The 21518-nt window shown below is 40.8% G+C and overlaps 1 protein-coding gene across 1 annotated transcript in view; it reads left to right on the top strand.

Moving 5' to 3' along the window:
- The window catches only part of LOC133423716 (partitioning defective 3 homolog), a 394242-nt gene that overhangs the window by 184004 nt on the left and 188720 nt on the right, over window positions 1–21518 (top strand). Inside the window, exons 11-12 of the mRNA XM_061714033.1 lie at window positions 6208–6347; window positions 6705–6833. Of these exons, the coding sequence (XP_061570017.1) occupies window positions 6208–6347; window positions 6705–6833 (269 nt within the window). The remainder of the gene's footprint in view (window positions 1–6207; window positions 6348–6704; window positions 6834–21518) is intronic.

Here is a 21518-nt window from a genome sequence, read left to right as displayed (position 1 = left end):
AAGAGCCTTGATGAAATGTTTATTTAGTTTTTTTTTTAAAAGACATACGCAAGCCATTAAGTCATTGTATTGTGTCCCGACTCTTTTTCCTCATGTTCGCTGTTTAATTGGCTCATTGAGGCCAAAATTCCAGCAAATCCAGAGGGGGATACAATTACTTTCCTCCTCGTCTCCTAATACCCACAGTAAAGACATCAGTGTTTAATTACTGCAGGTCTGTTAGAGAGGCATTCTCCTAATTGCCCGGTCAGGCATTAATGATGGGCTCTTCTGATGCCGGCACGACTTAGATTCTGATCATTAGGCTGTTTCTTGAGCAGCTGAGCGCGCAGGAACCGGCACGAGAGGAGGGTTCAGACTGGAAACGGAAACAAAAGCCACAATCTGAAAAATATGTAAGTCATTACGTATCTGGAGCTAAAAAAGACTGAGCTGAGACACAGTGAGATATCACCGTTCAAGCAGTAATGATCTTCAGAAATCCCTTCAGAAATCCCTTTTGAAATGTTTTGAAACCACAATGTTACTCTTTCCCCTTCATTCATTTAATCTTGATAATAACTTGATGACTGCACTAAAAAAAAAAAGAAAAGGGAACTTCCTCAGCAATTGTGTTATCTTGCCCTGGAAGTTTGGCAAATTTCAAGAAAGCAACAGTATATTTAATATTCTGCATAAACTGTTTCTCGTCGGTTATCGTGCCCCACTCATGGAAAGATCAGAGATCGTCATTATCCTCAACAGCGCAGAACTCAGACTCTGTGTGCAGTTTCTCTGTTGCCATTCCTCCCTTTTATGCACATTTGTTTACGTGCAAGAGCCGTGAAGAAAGTTTCCAGCCCTGCCTTTTCTCGCTCTTGGTGTTGTCGTTCATCAACACATCACTGACAGCAGACTGACAGGCTGTTAAAGAGACACGCGGGGAAAGTAGGGCACGATGAACCATCAGAGGTGCTGGCGGCTCCGTGAAACGAGCAGCTACTTTGACATGAATACTAATCGCTGCTGTTGCCGTTTAAAAAGCCTTGGCTGAAACCAGCAATAGTCACTTTTCACCTTGACTGCTATCGAGGCCATCCCTCTGATTGTTGTCTTTACCGGACACCCTGAGATGATCTAACGCCAGTCTGCAGCAGGACAGTATTTATTACAATAGCTTGTGTTGGAAAAAAATGTGTTTGATCAGGAGGAAATGTCAGATCCTCTTATTGTATCTGTATCATATTCATTTGACGAGCTCCAAAAGTCAGTATTGAAATTCAACGATTGAATCTGTCTTTTTAGGTTCAGTTTTTGCAGTTTACTCACTTCAGGACACTTAAAAATTGCATTTTTTTTGTCCCGAACTTGAACAGAATGAGCTTTTGACACATTTGCACCTGAAGGTTTAAGAGGCGTTTTCCTTTCAACATCAGTTCTGCACAGCAGGATTTAGAAAGCAGAATTGCAGCTATTTATGTGTGCTGCATTTCGCAGTGTTGACGCAGTTTGAAATCCACGTCATTTATTCCGTCTGCGTATATTCTAGTTCAAAGCCAGTGTTTAATCTGACCATGACTGGCAAGGGTGGTTGTGTAGTCTGTAAACACTTATCTGAAATATGCAATTTTCGCTCATATTTGTGATGCTATATTTAGAGCGAAGGACCTGGTTTCCTTCTCGCTTGCCAAACAACCTGTCTGAGACACAAAGAGAGATGCCAGCATGGAAGCAAGCATGTTTGAATAACCACAGAACAAAAGTATGACGGAAATCCATCATTTCACACTTATTTTGTGTTTTTCGTCACTGTAGTCCTAGAGACATATTGAAACCCATACAGCAGCTTCGCTCCTGTATGACTGTATTTGACATTTGCATGTAAAAGTTGTTCTTTTTAATTTACATGATTAAGATATTTCACAAAGGAAAACCAAATTATTGCATGATACGATATGAATAATAGTAAATAAACAATCGAATTAATACAAACAAATAAAATAAAATGTGAAGAAGAGTCAATTCAAGTAGTGGGATGCAACTTATTTTGGTCACTTTAGTTTTTTTTGATAAGTTTTTTACTTTTGCAGAAACAAGAGTCAGTGTATGATTAATCATGTACGGTACATCACAAAAAAGGAAAGAAAGCCTAAACAGTACCGGCATATGGGGAGATACCTTCTTATAGTACATCTGTTGCTATAGTGATCCTCGTCAATCAGCTGTCTTTCCTGATCTCAGTTGCTGTTCTGCTTTGAATAAAGTCAATTTTTTCAATTTTTCTTTAAGTTTAGCTTCCTGTAGGCGTAGTCTGCGTGTCAACCTTTTCATATTCCTTTACTTATCTGTATCTATTGATTATGATTCAGATAATCCTTATTTTTTTGTGATAGATTTTTTTTCCAGCTATAAATACTATCTTAACCAAGTATCTGTCTTCTGATTGTACATTTCCTTACACAAATGACACAAATACAGTGCTGTACAAGACACAGGAATCTTATAACCAAATATTATTAATGTTATTTTGTCACATTTCCAAAACATATGAGAGAGATCTGAATTCAATACATCACAATCTCCCCAACAAGGTATATTTTACTTAATTGTTCATTCTTGAACTTAGTAACAAGAATACTCCCTCCAGATCGGCGCACTAGTGGATTTATGATGTAGTCCTGAATCCTATCCCTGATTTGTATGTATTTTATTGTATGGATGTAAGTTTTTTATTATATTTTTACATATTTCGGATATCAATTCTGATTATGGTGTCTTTTATGTGCTTTCGTTAAAAGTTGGATCATACAATTCACTTCTCTGGAGGGGTCCATCCCGATCGCATTCCTAATATAGTTTTGAAGTTTCAGGTATCTATAGAGTTCATGCTCATCCAGATCATACTTTACTTTGATATCTTGAAAATCCCCCCATCTTTCAGTAAATCACACCGTGTCTTAATTCCCTTGGTTGTCCCCCTTTGTCGTATTAAGTCGGTTTAAAATAGTCGGTTTATCGCTAATAAATTGGTGTCTTTCCGTATCTTATATCTTTTAATTATGCTGAATTACAGTTTCAAAGTGCGCATTGTAATATATATGATCTATTTGCTGTTTTATCTTCTTGTATGTTTCTTTATCACTTATATTATTCTGAATTGGGTGTTTGCCACACTTTGTTTCTGTTTCCCTCCATTTTTCCGTATAATCTGGTTTACACCAACCTACAACATAGCTCAATGCGTAAAAGTAACCTTGAAGATGTGGGAGTGCCGTTCCTCCTTCCTCCCCAAACACACCTTGATATTGTTCTATACCAGCTTGCAAAGTGGGAATTGGGGACCTCTACTGGTAGTGACTGGAATAAGTTAGAGTCTTGGCAACGTTCGTTCTGATTATATCAATTGTTGAACTAAAATCTAGCACGGATATGGACCATCCTTCGATGTCTTTTTGTCCCTCTTGATTTATCTTGTTGTAATTTGCCTCGTAAAGATCAAATAGTGTTTTTGTGATTGTGACCCCCAAATATTCAATTTTCTTAATTTTCCAATTAGTATTGAATGTCTGTTGGATCTCTTTTGGTGGGTTATAATTGATCGTTAATGTCCGTGTCTTTGTGATATTTAGCTTATATCCTGATATCTCTCTATTCATATTTCTAAAAGTTTCATCAGTGCAGGTCATGATTTATCTGGATGCTCAGGGAAGGTTATGACATCATCTCTTGTCCTGCCAACTGCCTGCACAAGAGTCTCTATAAAGAAGCAAATTGAGTGGGTGTCAGACGGCATCCTCGCGTTGTCAATCTTTATTCTGCCAGTCGGCTCTTGATAGAGTGTGTTTATGCACTGTATTGATTTATAACTAAAACCGAACGGCTCTCATACTTAATATAAACATTTCCAGTTGACACAATTATGCTCGTTGTAGCTATTTTGTTGTTTGTAATGACATTCAGATTAAAATAGGATTAAAATACCCTTTGTTCCTATGATATCAAATAAGCATTATCCAGGGGGTGCATGCATAACATGACTGGTTCCTTCTCTAATCTACCTCTTACTAAACCTTCTTTTATCTCTTTCAAAGTCAAACTGGACCGTATTTGATGTTAATGTTGCCTCTCCTCTTCTACATCCTTCTTTCACTGAACCCCCCCAGACACTATCAACTCCAACCAGTGGAAGTCATTTATTTAAAGCTTAGATACGACCAACTAGAGGGAGGGAGAGAGAGAAACTAATGAAGAAATAAACCTCTCCCAGTCCGTTTGAGTCTTATAAATGATGAGGAAGTCTTACAGATTTATATTATTACCTTCAGCAAACGTTCATGTTGTCCTGGGAAACACCTGGAGTGTCTCTAGCACGGTGCCGTGCTTCACATCCCTGCTGCTTCACCCTGACATTCTGCAAGTATGGGGGGGTCTCGCCTCCTTCCAACCACCGCATACATCTTCTAAGTATGCCCTCTCTTTTATATCTTGTGCAGCTTCCCTGGCGTTGTGGTACGTTTTTACTCCATTGCTCCAGTGTATCCGTATCCTTGTCAGCGGTGTCTGGAAACGTATCCCCCCTTTTCTTTGGCGACTTTTCATTGTTGTCATGATCTGTTTCTGTGGGATAATCGTGATCAAAGTAAATTGGTTTATTTCCAATTTGTAATTTCCGTCTTCCACAATTTCTTTAGGATCATCTCTTTTGTCTGGAACTTGAGAAAGTTGTCAGTGATCGACCTGGGCTTAGCATTCATATTTGGTTTTGGTGCGAGAGCCCGGTGGGCTCGCTGGCTGTGGAGCTCCACAGCTCTCGCTCTGTTTTTGGAAGTTGCTCGACATCCTTGCTAGTTGAACTTTATTTGGCGTCCTCTGTGTGACCAAAGATTTGGATGTCGTTTCTCCTCGACCTCCCTTCAAGGTCAGCTTTTCTTTTCTTGTATCCGGCTTGTCTGGTTCAGCATCTCCATCATGGATCCCCGGCCTCTCTTTCCCACTCCTCGGGTTCTGCTTGGACGGATGAGGCTGTATTATAGTTTTCACTATAGGAAGGAGAAGGAGAACTCAGCCAAGTTTCCTTCTGCGTCTGCAGCTCATTCGTGTTCCCTATCAGCTTACACTCTATGTCTTGTTGGAGGGCAGTGATTTCTTCTTTCAATTGGTCTTTTTATGTCTTTGGTAATTGTGGCTAGACCTTCTCCAGTGTCTCTTCGTGGTCTTGGGCCTCCATCTTCTCCTCTGTGTCATCTTCCTGTTCACTAGCTTCACCGTCAGAGCTTACGTCAGGTTGTTAGTTGTTTTACTTCTTCTCATAGTTCCCCCACCCATAACTTCACTTTTGATGGTTGAGTTAAGTATTTAAGGTGGGTTTGACTTGGGAGAGAGGTTAACTAAGAAACTGCTGTATCCACCATCCTCCGCTAAAATAACACACCACCTCTCTCAGTATACCACATTTATGGAAACCGACTTTCAATATCCAGGATGCACGAATGTTCCTTCACAGTATCATATCTGTTGTTAGGAAGTGTACCGGTCCCTCCTCCTCTGCTCTTACCGCTCTGTCTTCACTCTCTTATTGCCCAATGAATGTCTTGACAGGGCTTTTTTATTTTAAAATAATATACATGTTATATTTATTCTTTTTCTTGTGATAATTGCACAATTGCATTTTCTCTTACGACCGAGGAAAGGAACTGTTCACATGTCCTCCTTCTTCTCGGCCTGGGTTTTCCTCCCGCAGCACATCCTCATTTGTCTGTGCATTACTCGGACCTTGTAACACAAATTTCAAAAATGGTTACTCTTCAGAAGTGATTTTTAAAAAGTTCCAGCAGAAAAGATGTAAAATCACAGTTTAGGAAAAAAAAAAGTGTAGTGGAAAATCTCAGCTAAGGATACTCACGACGTGACGGGAGCTGCTGCAGCAAACTGTAACTAATGCATTCTGTTACATTTGTAAAACAGATTTATCATGCTTTTTTGACGTTTATGAATTCATGCCTCCCTTTTGCAATACCTAACTCAATTTAAACACCTCTACATTGTTTATGTTCATCAGGCTGTGTGTCTGACATGTCACCATTTTCACCATTTACAGGGAGAGAAAGCGTGCAGACTCTAGTTATGAGGGCGGAACCGGCGCTCGCTGAAGTGTTGTGAAGCACGAAAAAGGATGAAAACTAATATCACTCTACACTTTGCATGATATCTGGTTTTCACCCCTTCAAGGTCCCGAGGGTCTGGGCTTCAGCATAACATCCAGGGATGTCCCTATCGGTGGAAGCGCTCCAATTTACATCAAAAACATCCTTCCTCGAGGCGCCGCCATCCAGGACGGCCGGCTGAAGGCTGGAGATCGGCTACTGGAGGTGGGGCCGCTCTCAAACACCACCCGTGTGCTCAAGGGGCGGGGGTACCAGACTAGAATTGGCGTTGGTCCTAAATTGACTCCTGCTGAGTCTTTTTTTCCGAAAGTGAATTGATTACTGTGGTTATAACAAATTAGTTCCAGCCTTGAATTTCCTTGAAAACACTGTTAAATGGGAAAATGTTTTGACTGGACGTCATTGGGGTTGACATGAAAATCAGCTAGTTTTTAAGAATGAGAAACCATGTCTAATTACATCTGCAAGTGTGGTGTAGTTGTCTCACCACTTAGTAATAAAGTAGATTTAATTTAGCCTGGGTGTGCGTGTTTATCTTGGAGCGTGTATTTGTGTGTGCAGGTTAGTGGAGAGGACCTGAATGGAAAGAGCCAGGAGGAGGTGGTGGCCCTGCTGCGAGCTGCACCCATGGGTGGCCTGGTGAACTTGCTGGTGATCCGCCAGGAGGACTCGCTCCTGCCCCGAGAGGTGGTCAGTACTGCCCCAGCACCTCACTGTACCGCACCAGTACCGTTTGACAGGATTTGGATTCATGAAAACTGCAAAAATATTGGTATCATTTTCATGGTCTTTGGGATAAAAAGGACGACATGACATTCAGAATGAAAACTAAATGCTAAACAGCTTTTCTCTCACCTTTTCTGACTATAACAAACAAGACCTTTTGATTTAACACACTTAATTCAGTGAGCAGACATTATAAAACGATAGCAACAGATAAAAGGGTTGACAGATACGACCAGGACCCCGGCTGTGTCAGGAGGCTTTTAACAGCTAGTTGCTGGAGACCTCTGCATGTTTCCTGCCGCCCTCCTGCTGCGCGGCCTTAAAGACACAGCGATATTTAAGGAAGATGGATTTTCATCCGATTTGTTCAGACGAATTAAACAATGATGTGAAAATTGAAGAAGAACAGAGTGTGAGTGAACGTATTTGTGCTTAAATCTTAATTTACCCTCTTGGTTAGAACTACGCGGTCAGCCTACAGTACCTGCAGGATCTTTGTAGCAGTTGTTTGTCCGTTGTTGCTCTGTAATGACACCACTAAAAGCTAGGCTCTGGTGTTGGTGGTTCTTTTCTGCAACTCTGCAGCATCTGCAGCTTTCCTTACTTTGTGCTTGAATCTCAGACATACATGTGGAAAAGGGGCAAATAAAACCTTTGTACTGTATGTGAGGTGGCTCTGATAAATGTTGAGCATCAGTAATGTGTGCTGACACTGCAACAAGCTATCGTTCCACCCAGCTTGAAAACAATAAATGAGAAGTAGTAACAGGAACTACAAAGATGGAAGAATGCTTCCACCCGGGTCAGGCCCAGGCGTTGCAGGTGGCGCTGACGCCATGGTTAGAAATATTTGAGAGAGAGGTGCACGTGGTTTACATCACAGGGGTCAATGTAGATGCTCTGTGATCTCATTTTTCCTTGTATGAAAATAATCTGCTCTGCTTTTTGATTAGTAAATGGTTTAAACATATATTATATTGTAACATACTGATATCTATGAATAATATGCAAAAAGGAAAACTTGACGTACCTCAGCCCTATCTTGATGAGAACTAAGAAACATGCAAAAACAGAAGACATCATGTGGATAACAACTCACAGGGACACTTTACTAAATTATAAATTAATTACTTACAAAGATAAATGACCTAAATGCCATAAAATGCTCTTTACCTTAGTCCCAATAATGTGACAAATGCAATGTGCTTAAGCCGTTGGCACATCATAACTTTTTGTGTCTTAATTGAACCCACCTATTCAGCATTCACAGTGCTGGTGGACAAAAGAGGTCAGACATAAACTAATTACTTCAGCAAACGCTACTTGGAGTCACTACTTGGCAATTTGGAAGTGTAGTCTAGAGCTACTTTGATTCACAACACATTTAAAGTTTAATGTTCATAAGAACCATGCCTTGCATAAAGATCTCTGTAGAATTACAAACAAGAGTAGTTAGTCTGCATGCAGCTAAAAATGATAAAGAGCCACCTCAACTTGTTTAGGCATCTGCCGGTGTGCAGGCTGGAGGAAATGTCCACACACAGGGAGTTTGGTGCACCGGTGCTCGTGCTTCAAGTGGGTGGGTACCCAGCCAAGATGACTCCAAAGACACAGAATCATCATTGAGGGGAAGGAGGACCCGACAGCTACAGGGTTGTTAGTGGAAATGACAAAGCGTCTCTGTTCGTCAGGCTTCTGCGTGTAAGTGGCTGAACCGGCGGGAGGAAGTCTCCTGGGAAAATGTCTTATGGGACTCCGTAGAAGGGTCTGATGGAGTTAGCCATCAGACCATAACCCCTTAGAGACGATGTGGACTGACCTGGAGACGGCCGTTCACACCAGCCATCCAACAATGGCCACGGTTACATGATGTTTTCTAATTCGGAATTCATTATTCCGAATTAAATAATTCAGAATTAAACTATTTTCCTTCGAGTTTACATGGAAATAGTAATTCCGAATTGAGGTTTACATGGAAAACACGTTTGATCAGCTTTATCCAATTCCTCTTAAGGTCTGGGGGTTGGGAAGGTTCTGATTGGATAGGGGGGCGGACGTCTTTACGTATTTAGGTCTACCAGAAGAAAACAAACTTACTCGATTAGCAACAACATGGAGGACCACATTACAACGCTACAACTTTGAAAAGCTCACAATTTTTATGTTTCCTGCCATCTGTTCTTTTAATTATTTCCAGGTCCTCCAAGCTATTTATTAAATAAATGCTCTCTGCTCTTGACCAGCGTTTACTGCGTGCTGCCATCTTGAAACTTTGTTTGGAAAACAAGCCCAGAGCAGAATATAATCGTCATCGCGACAGACGGGCGAGGGAACGAGCAGCACAGAAAGACCGGAATTAATTTAAAGCGGAATGAGTGTAAACATGATCACGGAATTATTCTATTCGGATTTAAAATCAGAATAAACCAGCCACTTACTTCAGAATTAAGTTTAATTCGGAATGGCCATTTTCATTCAGAATTAGGTGTTTACATGGTCATTTGTAATCATTTTAAATTGGATTTAATTTTAATTCTGAATTAAAGCTGCAAGCAGCGATGAACGGGCCCTCGCACTCACGGCCACCGCCCCCATAAGCATATCAGAAATGACACCACCCATGACTTCCTGTGTCAAACCATTCAAAAGATATAGCAGAAAATCGGGACAACCAATCAGAAGAAGGGGCGGGGCTAATTCAGGCCAAGGAAGGCCAAGGACTACAGAATCTGATGACACCACCCACGACTCTCTATGTCAAACCATTCAAAAGATATAGCAGAAAAAATGGACAACCAATCAGAAGAAGGGGCGGGGCTAATTCAGGCCAATGAAGGTCAAGGACTCATGACAGAGTCCCATGACACCACCCACGACTCTCTATGTCAAACCTTTCAAAAGTTATGGCAGAGAAAAGTATTCTAGGGGGCGCTGTTGAGCCGTTAGGCCACGCCCATTAATGCAAAACACAAGGCCTGGCTTGCATGCAAAATTTGGTGACTTTTGGAGAACTATCAAATATGGACCAATCAGATGAAGGGAGGCGCGCTTTTTGGCGTCTAGCGTCGCCACGGTAACACTTTTGAAAGAGAAAAGTAATGTGCGTAGTCGCAAGATGAAGACGCACATTTTGATGTATAACACACGTGGGTGCACGTTACGGTTCGGGCCGTATTAATTGCCGAAAGAATGGCATAAATTGCGCCAAAATTACACAATTAATTCAAAATGGCCGACTTCCTGTTCGGTTTTGGCCATAGCGCCAAGAGACTTTTCTTTAAGTTGCGACATGATACAGGGGTGTACCGATTTTCGTGCATGTACGTCAAACCGGTTTGTGGGGCTTGAGGCACAAAGTTTTCCGGGGGGCGCTGTTGAGCCATTTTGCCACGCCCATTAATGTAAACCATTAAATATCAAATTTTTCGCCAGGCCTGACTTGCATGCAAAATTTGGTGACTTTTTGGGCACGTTTAGGGGGGCAAAAAGGCCCTCCTTTCGTCAGAAGAAGGAAAGAAAAAAAAAAATTCCTACAGATACAATAGGGCCTTCGCACTGAAGGTGCTCGGGCCCTAATTAAAGAGGAATTAAACTTACTCTAACCCATGTAAACGCACTGAATAAGTCTGAACCTAAGCGCCTCCATTACGAGGGTTAGATAAACGTTCATCATGTACGTCGTGGGGATCTGATCCGGAGCGACTGGAAACACTTGATTGAAGTCATTGCTGCATTGTTTTTTCTACCGGTTAAATAAGCACTTTAAGTGTTTGTTTCCATGTTAAGCACACTTATCTGTGTATTATTAGGACTTGGAGATGAAGGGCAGATTACATTTTAATCCAACAGGTATAACACACACATTGTGTATTATTTCCCCACATCAAGCAATGTAAAAACAAGAACAACAAACGATCAACTCACTCAACTCTGCATGATTAAACAGACACCGAGATGAAACACACAAAAATGCAGCTTTTGTCTTATTCACACTCGGACGCTGATGAACGCACACGCCCACTCAGACAAGAAGTCTGCACACGGGGTGACTTTGGCTGTCGCGCAACAGATGGCGGAGCTCCTGCCCTCGTCCAGCCTGCTCTCAGCGGCTCTGACAGCAGGCTGCAGCGTCGGAGCACCTTGGCAGGCCGGGAGCCCCCCATGCCAACCTCAGTCCTCGCTGTAAAACGCAGCTTAGCGCCCAGGCTGTTAACCTCGCCAGAGGAGCTGTTAAACCTGCACAATAAAAACCACCTCGGACGCACGGCCCGTTTCTCCGCTCTTCCTCGGAGGGTTGAAATGTGCCACTGTAGTTTTTTTTGTTTTTTTTTTTACATATTTGACTCTATTAAAGAAGTTCCCACGTAAATACAGTTTTGGACATGTGGAACTTTTAAAATGCATCACTGTTAAGCATACGGTGTTGCCGGTGGCAGTCTGCCTGCTGCTGGCAGCAGATCTGCCGCTCTCAGGTTACTAAACAGGCTCTCCTACCAAAACATCCAGGGTTTCAGCTCTGACTGCAGGGCAGCACCGCACCGATGCAGCCTTGACGGCAGCTGACGCTCCCACAGGGGAGGTGGATCTCACAGATGCCCCCCCTTCTCTGCTCATGGGTGCTGATGGCTGCACTCCTATTGTAGTCACTTATGCATGACGGGAATCAAAAGCCCATCATGCATCACTGTAGTCTCTGTCTCTGACCAAGTTAGTGTGAGAGTCTGCTTGTTAATATTTCATCATCTTGTGTACATTAACCCCCCCCCCACCCCACCCTCAAAACAATCTCACATTACTGAGCTGTGCTTTCACAAATCCCAATGATCCCTATAAGCATCTCCATAAAATCATGGACAGGAGGCCAAGGCTTTACTGGTGACAGGTATTGCAAATAAAGCACAGTCCAAATGCATTGTGGGTAATTACTTTCTCTGTCATACACGCTGTGAATAGGTGTTTACGTTTGCATTCATACTTCAAGTTTTACATATGATGATATTATAATAAATGCAACTCCAGATGAACAACATGTCATTAAGCCTAACGAAGCTAAAACTCTTTAAAATGGTGTATTAAAAAACACTAAGCACATCTTTTCTGTTTCTATCCAGACGATTCTAATTAAACATACTTGAGTAACTGAACATTAGCATCTGCGTGCACATCTGTGAAAGCGCAGGTTTTGGTCGTTTGCCGGTCTGCAGCATCCAGGTGTGTTTTCAGAGCACAGGGAGGACAGACGTCAGCGGTGATCTCAGAAAAGTTGTGCTCCATCAGTTCAGGGCTGGATCTGATGCAACGGAGAGAAAGATACAACTGGAAAACAGCTTTCAGAAGTAATAATAAAGAAAAGACCTAATATGTTTGAAAGGACTTTAAGTAAAAGTTTTTCTTAAAAAACAAATAAAAACCACATGATTTCTGAAATAATATCCAAACACTGCCACAGTAGAGATGTTTTGCCATAACAAACGTAAGACCCTGCACATCCTGTCATCACGAACACCTGATACCACCTGTTCAGCACAGTAGTGGGCGAGAATCACTGCCTAAATCATTGCCTAAATCCGACTGATATGGAAGTTTTAAAAGTCCTGAATACACCTCAGTTGGACTGTAGCTCAACCGAACTGGAGTTCTTGAAATGGAGGTATTAGAGCCAGATAATGAGGTTCTAACTGCTGTTCCGGCATGTATACACAAACCACAGTTAGCCCAGCTACTGACTGGCCTGGAAATGCCTCTTCTGGAAGAAATGAGACTGCAGAAGTGGGAATAACAACAGCCAGGCACAGTAGAAGAAGAAGAAAAGGGAAAACGTTGCGTGCAGCTGAGTTGCAACACCATCAGGCTTAGTACGTACGAAATGCACAGAGCTGCTGCATCAATGGCGTACATATCTCTGGGTGTTCTTGTCCTCCTTCTACATCTGCTTCAAATATGCAGCGTTTGTTTACTAGCTGTTCTACCTAAACGGAAGAATGCCACGGTGAAAGGTGTGAAGCGCTTCTTAGAGTCGCAGAGTTGAATTCACCTCACTCAGTATTTAGATTCTCTTGCATGTATACTCGGATTTAACGGAAACCCAATAGCTCGATTTACAGTTGCATGTAGCCGTACTGAGTGAGTGGACCATGAACTTCTCTAGATACTAAATCCTTGAACGTCTAACAGCTCGAACCACACCCAAATGTGTTCATCCAGCTTAACACTGAGCCAACATCCACCAGCACATCTACAAGAGAGGGGCTGAAAAAGAAAAGAGTCAAGGTTTGGAAGGGCCCGGTCCAAACTAGACTCTAACAGTTCAAATGTTGTGAGAAATAGGGCTGGGTATCGATTCAAATGTAAAGAATCGATTCGATTCCGATTCTTAATATTCAGAATCGATTATCATGATTCGATTCGATCCGATTCGATATTGATTTGGCTTAGTGTTATTTAAAATGTTTTTTGAGCTGTTGCCTGAATTATATGACTGGAAAATAACTAGTGAAAGTTGCCTTTCAATATCCATTTAAAGTGCAAAAAAGAAATAAATTGCAACAGTTGATGCAGTAAACAAATCATTTTAGCTTATCTAATTTATTCTGTCACCACGCACACATATTGCCATGAAGCACCTGGAATTTTTCAGAAGTGTCATGACAAACTGTTTGTCCGACTACTGGGATTAAAGTTCACCTGGTGAAAATGATGAAAAAAAAAAAATCGATCTTTAGACATAAGAATCGATTTTTAGGAATTAATATGAGAATCGATTTAGAATCGGAAAATCGATTTTTTCAACACAGGCCTAGTGAGAAGACCTTTAAAGGAAAACAAGACAGCAGGGAACTTGCAAAGACTTGTGGCCATGCTACACACACACACTCCCTAACCAACACACACACACACATGCCATGCTACACACACACACTCCCTAACCGACACACACACACGTGGCATGCTACGACATCGATGAAGGTAAAAAGGGGGCGGTTTGTGCACCTGACATTTCCTGTCTGTGTTTTATATAAGCCCAGTAAATGTCCCGACACCTACTTTTGTTTGCTTGTTTTATTATTTGCCCGCTGTACAAGGCGCTGCTGCAGAAATCGATTTACGCTCCCACCTTCCTCGTGTCAGATCTTCAATTAGCGTGGTCCAACTGCATTTTGACATCTTTTCACTTTTTCAAAAGGAGCAGCTCTCCGAAGCTTTCAATAAACATGCGTGTGCCGGGGAGAGGAAAAGTCAAACAGGAGTAGAGAAAAAATGAGGAAATGCCCATTTCAGTTTGCTTTTTCCCCTCCTCTTCAAGGATGTCAGATGTTTTTAAGGTGATAGAATAAATCAAATCGGCTTGAACTTTTACCAGATCAGTTTTGTTTTTCCTACGCTTCACTCCTCTCCGGTAAACCGATCCATAATAAGCCTGTAATGAATGTGTTGGAGGAAACTTCACTTGCATGTTTAGTTGAAGCTGTGACATGAACCCCGTGATATTTCGATTACCCAGGGCAGAAAGGTAAACTGACCTATTGGAACTATTGATATTGCTGCTGTTTCTGCAGGACTGCTGCAACCTCAGCTCGCCGTTTTACACAAACAAACATGTTTTAAACAACACCAAAGACGCCGGAGCACCCAATTAAAGTTGCTTTCATCAACGAAAATTAGGACTAAACATCGTCGTCAACGAACCCTTATCACCTGAGGAAAACGAGACGAGACGCAACGAAAATGCTGGTCATGTGATGATAACGATAATTAAATATATAATGCAATATCATAGAGGAATAAAAACAAGACTAAAATGTAGATTACAAAATAAAAACTCTTTTCGTTGACCAAGACGAGACTAGACGAAATGTTATAACAAAGATCCTTAATATACTTTTTTTAGGTTGTTTCCTCTGGTTTAGTCTTTAAATCAGTTTAGTCTTTAGATCTTTGGATACACTTTCCTACATAGACCTGGAAAAGAAAAGTGAACGTGTCCAAAAAGAAAAAGATGGGGAAAAATGCAGAAAAATAAATATGTTATAAAATCAAATTAGAGTCTTCTGTATCTGGAATGAACATATTCTTTAGTCTATAAGGTAACAATAACATAATAATAAGATAACCTTATTTGAATTGTAAAATGGGTTTGGCTAAATACAATCTTTGACTAAAACGAGACTAAAATGGTCCTGGACAATTCTGACTAAAATAAGACTAAAATGCTCAGACATTTAGTCGACTGAAACTTGACACGAGTATGAACGTGACTAAAACTAATACAAACTAAAATGATAGCTTGACCCAAAGACTAGAATAAAACTCAAATTGAAACAGGCTGCAGAAACATCACTACACCCAATGTGCACAAGACGTTGTACATCAGTAATATGTCTGAGTACCGTACCATCGCCGATAACCTGCCCCTCACATCGCTCGGCGACCCAGCATGAGTGACCCGCCGTGAACGCCATATTTCATCTTCAATTGGACTGCAGAACAAACGGGCTCGTGTAGCCTCAGTTGTAACACTGACGACCACATAAAAGCAATTAAACACTACATTAAAATCCCCTCTTTATGATCATATCACACTTGTCATTGATCCATTAGTAGCTCTGCCTGCCAAGCAGTGCAAATCTTAATTGCGCAATTAAGTCCGACCTCAGATTGATGTGACAGTGGAATTTATGTTTCATGTGAAAGCTTCGGACAGGCTAGACGAATGCGTGACAACATTGGTGACAATTACAGCAGACTAATGGCCTGTTTCATAAGTGCCAACCCCAGTGGCCTAGTTAATATCCTCCCAGCATGTTTTTACCACAGAACTGTAATTGAGGCTGTCAGAGCTACGCCGTTTGAACATCGTTTCAGGTGAAATAACCAGGTTGTTACGTCAGGTTCCCGAAGTAGAAATTCAAACATTTGTGCAAAGAAATAGATGGAGAGGTGAAAACCGGTCAAAGCAGTCATCTTGTGTTGTTAATTATTCCTCCAGCGTGTGTTTGGCAACGGTTTATTGTTATAGAAGCAACAACAAGGGAAGAACAGAGGTATGAGGCTGTATTGATTTTCTTGATTATACACAGATCTATTGTGGTGCCAGTTGTTTTTTTTTGATTCACCTTTCAAGCAAAGAGTTGTAATGGTGCCTGGAAGGGTAGTCAGAGTTTTCTCCAGTGTTTAGTCCTCCTCTTTCATTTCTATTACACAGAAAATATATTCTCTGTTCTGCTATATCAGTAAAATAAATGCAATAGTACGACTAAATATACTGCTTTCTCCCTGTGGAGGAAGCAAGGTCACGATTGTTTTGCATATGTATTACATAATTAATGAAATATTAAGATATAAATATGATTTTGATTATAACTTTCTGTATTTCGGTCGCTTACAGCCTTTTATTGCTTGAACAGGTTGATGATAAACATTCCGGCTTATTTCACTGAAGTGGTGATAAACAACACTATTTAAAGCTGTTAGCGGTCTACAGCTATGCCAAAAAAGACATCTTCAGAGTTAATATAATTAGATGTCTCCTGGACCAATGCTTTATCGTATCCCTGCAAGAATGATGTCATGTGCTGTAATTTTTACGTATGACTTGCAGAAAAGACATTTTCCTCCAAAGTGTATTTATTTAACGGGTCACTGAGCCAGATTCAGTGCTTTAGCAGAAATTGGCAAGTCATCCCTTTTGTGAAACTAGATGTTACAACCTCTTGTTGAGATCCGTTAAAACAGACCACCTTTTTGGAATATGATGAGGTGTAATCAGCAAATTGCACAGTAATGTACAGACACAGCAAACTGTGTAAATCACATCAGGAAACACATCTGGAAGAATGATGTGATTCATAGCAACAATGTTGAGCTATCTCATTCACAATTTATAACTGTATGGAATACAGACATGATTTATAGGTATACGCACGCTAGGTAATCCGTACCGTGCCCGAACGGGATTAACTCCCCTAAAGTATGGTTAGTTTGGGCAGTTTGAGTATTTCATTTCATGCTCAGGTGCGGCATGATTGGAGAATGTGTAGTTGGGCTGAAAAAGGTTGCAGATGTACGTTGACGTGTAGGTGTATGGGTCTGAGAGGTCTGTTTTACATTGTGGTGATTCTCAGAGACTCTGCAGTCTTTAAGTAAAGAGAGGATTTTGATCTAGTGTCATGCAGGTGCAGAGGTGTCAAGTAACGAAGTAAAAATACTTCGTTACCTTACTTAAGTAGAAATTTTGGTTATCTATACTTCACTGGAGTAATTATTTTATCAGACGACTTTTTACTTTTACTCCTTACATTTTCACGCAATTATCTGTACTTTTTACTCCTTACATTTTAAAAACAGCCTCGTTACTCTATTTCATTTCTGCCTTTAAATAAAAACTATCCAGTTAAATTGCTCCATCCGGATAGACTGAATTTGGTTGTGGTTGTTTCAGATGTTCTTGTCCAGTTTTGTTCTTACATCCGTTCCCTCAGATTCCTGCAACTAAACTTGGATGTACATTCCAATAAAGGTTAGGATAAATGATAACATGCCTCTGAAGTTTGACTTTTTGCACCATTACAATACTTAGGCAACTAGTCATCATATCTCCTGCTCTCTGAAACACATGTTAATGCTCAATAGTACACATATATGGTTCTTTAATATATTTGCATTATACTAAGATGCATTCATTTTCAATGGCTTTTGTACTTAATGGCTTTTTTCCCCCTTACATTACTTTTACTTTTATACTTTAAGTAGTTTTGAAACCAGTACTTTTATACTTTTACTTAAGTAAAAAACTTGAGTTGATACTTCAACTTCTACAGGAGTATTTTTAAACTCTAGTATCTATACTTCTACCTGAGTAATGAATGTGAATACTTTTGACACCTCTGTGCAGGTGTGACATGTAACTACATGATGACATATGCACAACGGTATTTTGTGCGTTTCCATTATAAAACGGCCGCATTCAACCAAATTGAACTGTTTTAATAACGGAAACAACTAATTTGGTAGAGCTCAAGTGTATAAGTATACAGCCAAAAGTCTCTTTAAAGAATCCTATGTCAGGTCACTTTATCCCGACTGTTCTGTTTACTCCTCAACATTTATCAGAATAAAACAGAAGTACTTTCATCCGATCATAATTTCATCCTCTTTTTTCCACTCCTCTGCCTCTGTTCTTTATTAACCTCTGCTTGAAAAAGAAAAGAAGGAAAAAAAACAGCTGATAAGGCCTTCCCGCATTGTTAACTTGGAACCCAGAGAAATGTTTTGTGATCAGACGGCAGAGTTCAGAAACACGCTCCGTCATAATTAAAGCCGGAGCTGCCAAGCGCGGTGGAAGACAATGCCAGACTGGGTAACCGTTTCTGAGCGCGTCTCGTTGACACCACCTGTTTTCATTTAGCGCTTTTCAGCAGCTTTTCCCATAATTATCCGTACCATCAGTGCAGTTCAGAGTATGTGATATTGCAGTTCAGCACTGCGCTATGCAGATAAACAGGGCTGTTAAAGGGTACTCATGGCAACGCAGTTATTCTCCCAAAGGGGTTTCAGCGTCTGTTTCTACAAGCACATAATGGCTGGAAGTCTGTACCTGGAATTGAACATATCAAAACACTTTTCTTTTTATTTACCATTAGCTTGAAATAGCATGCATCTGCTTCATGATGGGCTTCTGTAATGAGGTGAACCTTTCATTTCTCTAATTCCTTCTCCAAAGAAGCATCTAGTGTCAAGTTAGCTGTGTTCGTCTGTTTCTCGGCGGCTCACAGTGAGAGCGACTTGCTGGCTTCGCTGATGGCCTGTAACCAAATTGCATTTGTTGTCATGCAGATAGAGTTGGCCCCAGACCGCCTCTTAAAAAACAGAGTTCTGGTAATGAGCTTTCACATTACAAAATCCCTTAAGGCCAACAGTTCCAGTTTGTGAGAGCTGACTCAAACCTTGTCGGTTCGCCCAATGATGAACATATAACATTTCATTTTACAAGCACTCTAGGCCTGCCACTGCTCCATGTTCACTCCATGCCCTCATTTGTACCTGATTTTCCCCCCTTTTTTGAAGGGGGGGGGGGGGGGGGGGGGGGGGGGCTTAGAGCTAGTTAATAATCTGACCCTTTTGTCAGGAAATGTTGCAGGGAGAAACACCAGCATTTCTGTAACAATCCTTATCATGTGTGCACTTCATTTCCAATTACACCCATGGCTGATTTCTTTTGGCTCTTAAATTCATTTCCAATGACCTTTATGTCACCAAATTGGGTCAAGTGTGAAAAGAAGTTTCCAAAAGTGTTAATTGTTTTAGGCATTGATGTGCAGAGGGGTAGTCGGGAGACACTTTATCAATTTTTCTCTTCCTCTGCTTTGCATTTCAGTAAAACTGGCAAACACCTGTACGCGCTCTCGATGTGTGGCGTTGCGTACGATACCCGGTGAAAGAGAAGCATCTCACAAAGCAAATAAACCCTTTCAACCTCCCTTTGATTGCCAGTATCTCTGTGTGTTACTCCATACAGAATATGTCATTAATGAAGAACTTTAAATTGAATAATGTAGTCATAGAAACTTCATTTAGAAATGACAAAAATGAAATTATGTGGGTTTATTTTGTGATATGCCGGTCATGTGGCTATTCACTTGAGATAAGTGGATAATAATAGCAATGGCGATAGACCGCCTACTTAAAAATAGCCTTGTCTGCTTTCAATTATCAATACCTAAACAAAGCACTTCTTTTCTCATGCTTTTGACTTTTCTGCCTGCACAGAAGACTGTTGTGTCTGTGAGTCCTCAACCACAGAGATGAAATAGTAGTGACATAGCCTTTTATTATTATATTATATTATTAACATGGTAATATTATATTACACTCTTATTATATCATTCTATCTAATTATTAACTGCACGCATGTACAAAAGCATGTAACAGAAATATCAGCACAGTAAAGGACTGGCTTACAGACGTTTCATCTCAGATCTGGAACCGACACGATTGTGAGAACTGGTGATAACAGATGACGCAGAGCGTTCGTAGAAGAGTCTTCATTGAATTTTAAAGCCAGAGAAATGTGTTGTCAGAACATCTGGATTGCCAGGACACAATATTTTTATGATTTGGCAAAATAAGGGCATCAACCCCAGTCCGGAGGTCATTCCTGACAAGTAAGAGTAGGTGATGCTAGAAAAAAGTGTACATGGTGAAGTCCAATGGCAGGGAATTGAAGAATGAAGGTGTTTTTGATAAACCTCTGTTGGGGTCTTCAAAAGTTTTTCCTTCTCATGAACGTGGTCAAGGTGGTAATGACATTGGGATTCATTGTCAGTTGTCTACAGTTGTCACCCCTGATCACCCCTTGCCCAATTAATCATGAGTACTGCCCCAATAAGTATCTATCCATCTTGAAGCAAGGGCCACTCTCCCAGGACCATCATCTTTGTCGATTCTAAGGCTTGAAGTTGTTTTTGTGCATAGACACTTCGGTCTCTATGTTAATTCTGTGTTTAATTCCTTGTTTCTTGGGTCATTTTTGGTGGTTTTTCATCTTTTGCTATGTTCATTGTTGTGCCATGTTTTCCCATTTTTGAGTAATGGTGCTACGAGGGATATTTATTGTGCAGATGTTTGTCTCTAACCTGTTTGAGGAGGTCCTTGGTCTTCACTTTGCTGCTTGTTGTGGTCCTGATATAAGTTTCCATGTAGCTAACTATGCATTTAGCCTACCTTTTTGGCTAATATGGTTGGCCACCGTTGGAAGTAGCAGTCAAAACTTCTATACGCTGGGTGAGGGGAGACATTTGGTGACATTTTGAATCATGCTGCTATGCCCAAGAAAATATTTCCATCTGAGAAATAAAAAGAAATCAAGATGTATTTTTGCATACATTGGGTTTTTTTCTTCTTCTGGATCTCGGCTTGTAACCTTTTAGGAGGTCTTACATCATTGGATTGATTGTCAGGGCCTTTTTGCTGCCGGTCCCAGTTGCATACATGGTGCTGGGTTTGGAACAATGTACTGACTTTTTCCTTCCGTCTGCTAAAAGGTAGTCGAGTCCAGCTCCTCCTGAGTTAAACTGGCACAACAAGGCCTGTCAAGCAGCCTGACAAACTCATTCTTGGCTAGCTTGTTCCTATCTGATGAAAATGTTTCACTGCTGTCTCGTTCCCAGGCTATGCCTTGGTTTTCCCGGAGCACATCGCTGAGCGGAAGGTTATTCTGTCATCACTGTGAAAGAGAGTACTCACACTCACACACAAAAAGCTTGCACTCCGTCCATCTAAAATAGTTTCCTCAACTGGGTTGTGACTATCTTCGGCTGTTGGGCTAAAATTCTCAGAGGAACACAAGTCTGAGTCGCTATTAATGAATTTTAATTTGATTGTGAAGTTAAAAATGAACTCCGCCAGTGACGCACATGTTCATTGATCTACAAATGCTCCTTTCAGAGCTGAAATTGTATTTGTATGATACATGTTAGTGGACCTACATCCCCAACCAACTGATCTCACCTAAGTGTTCAAGGTACTTCAATGTAACTGCCGTCCAAATTTAGAGAAATAATGCCTTTGTCAGCTCAGAATAAGAATGGAAATTTAAACATTGTTGATTCATGCACTCCATTTCCCCCTGCCATGAATAAGACATTTTCTTTT

This window comes from Cololabis saira, chromosome 22 (genome assembly GCF_033807715.1).
Source record: "Cololabis saira isolate AMF1-May2022 chromosome 22, fColSai1.1, whole genome shotgun sequence".
Classification (NCBI taxonomy): Eukaryota; Metazoa; Chordata; class Actinopteri; order Beloniformes; family Belonidae; genus Cololabis; species Cololabis saira.
This window is presented reverse-complemented; position numbering and strand designations above follow the sequence as displayed.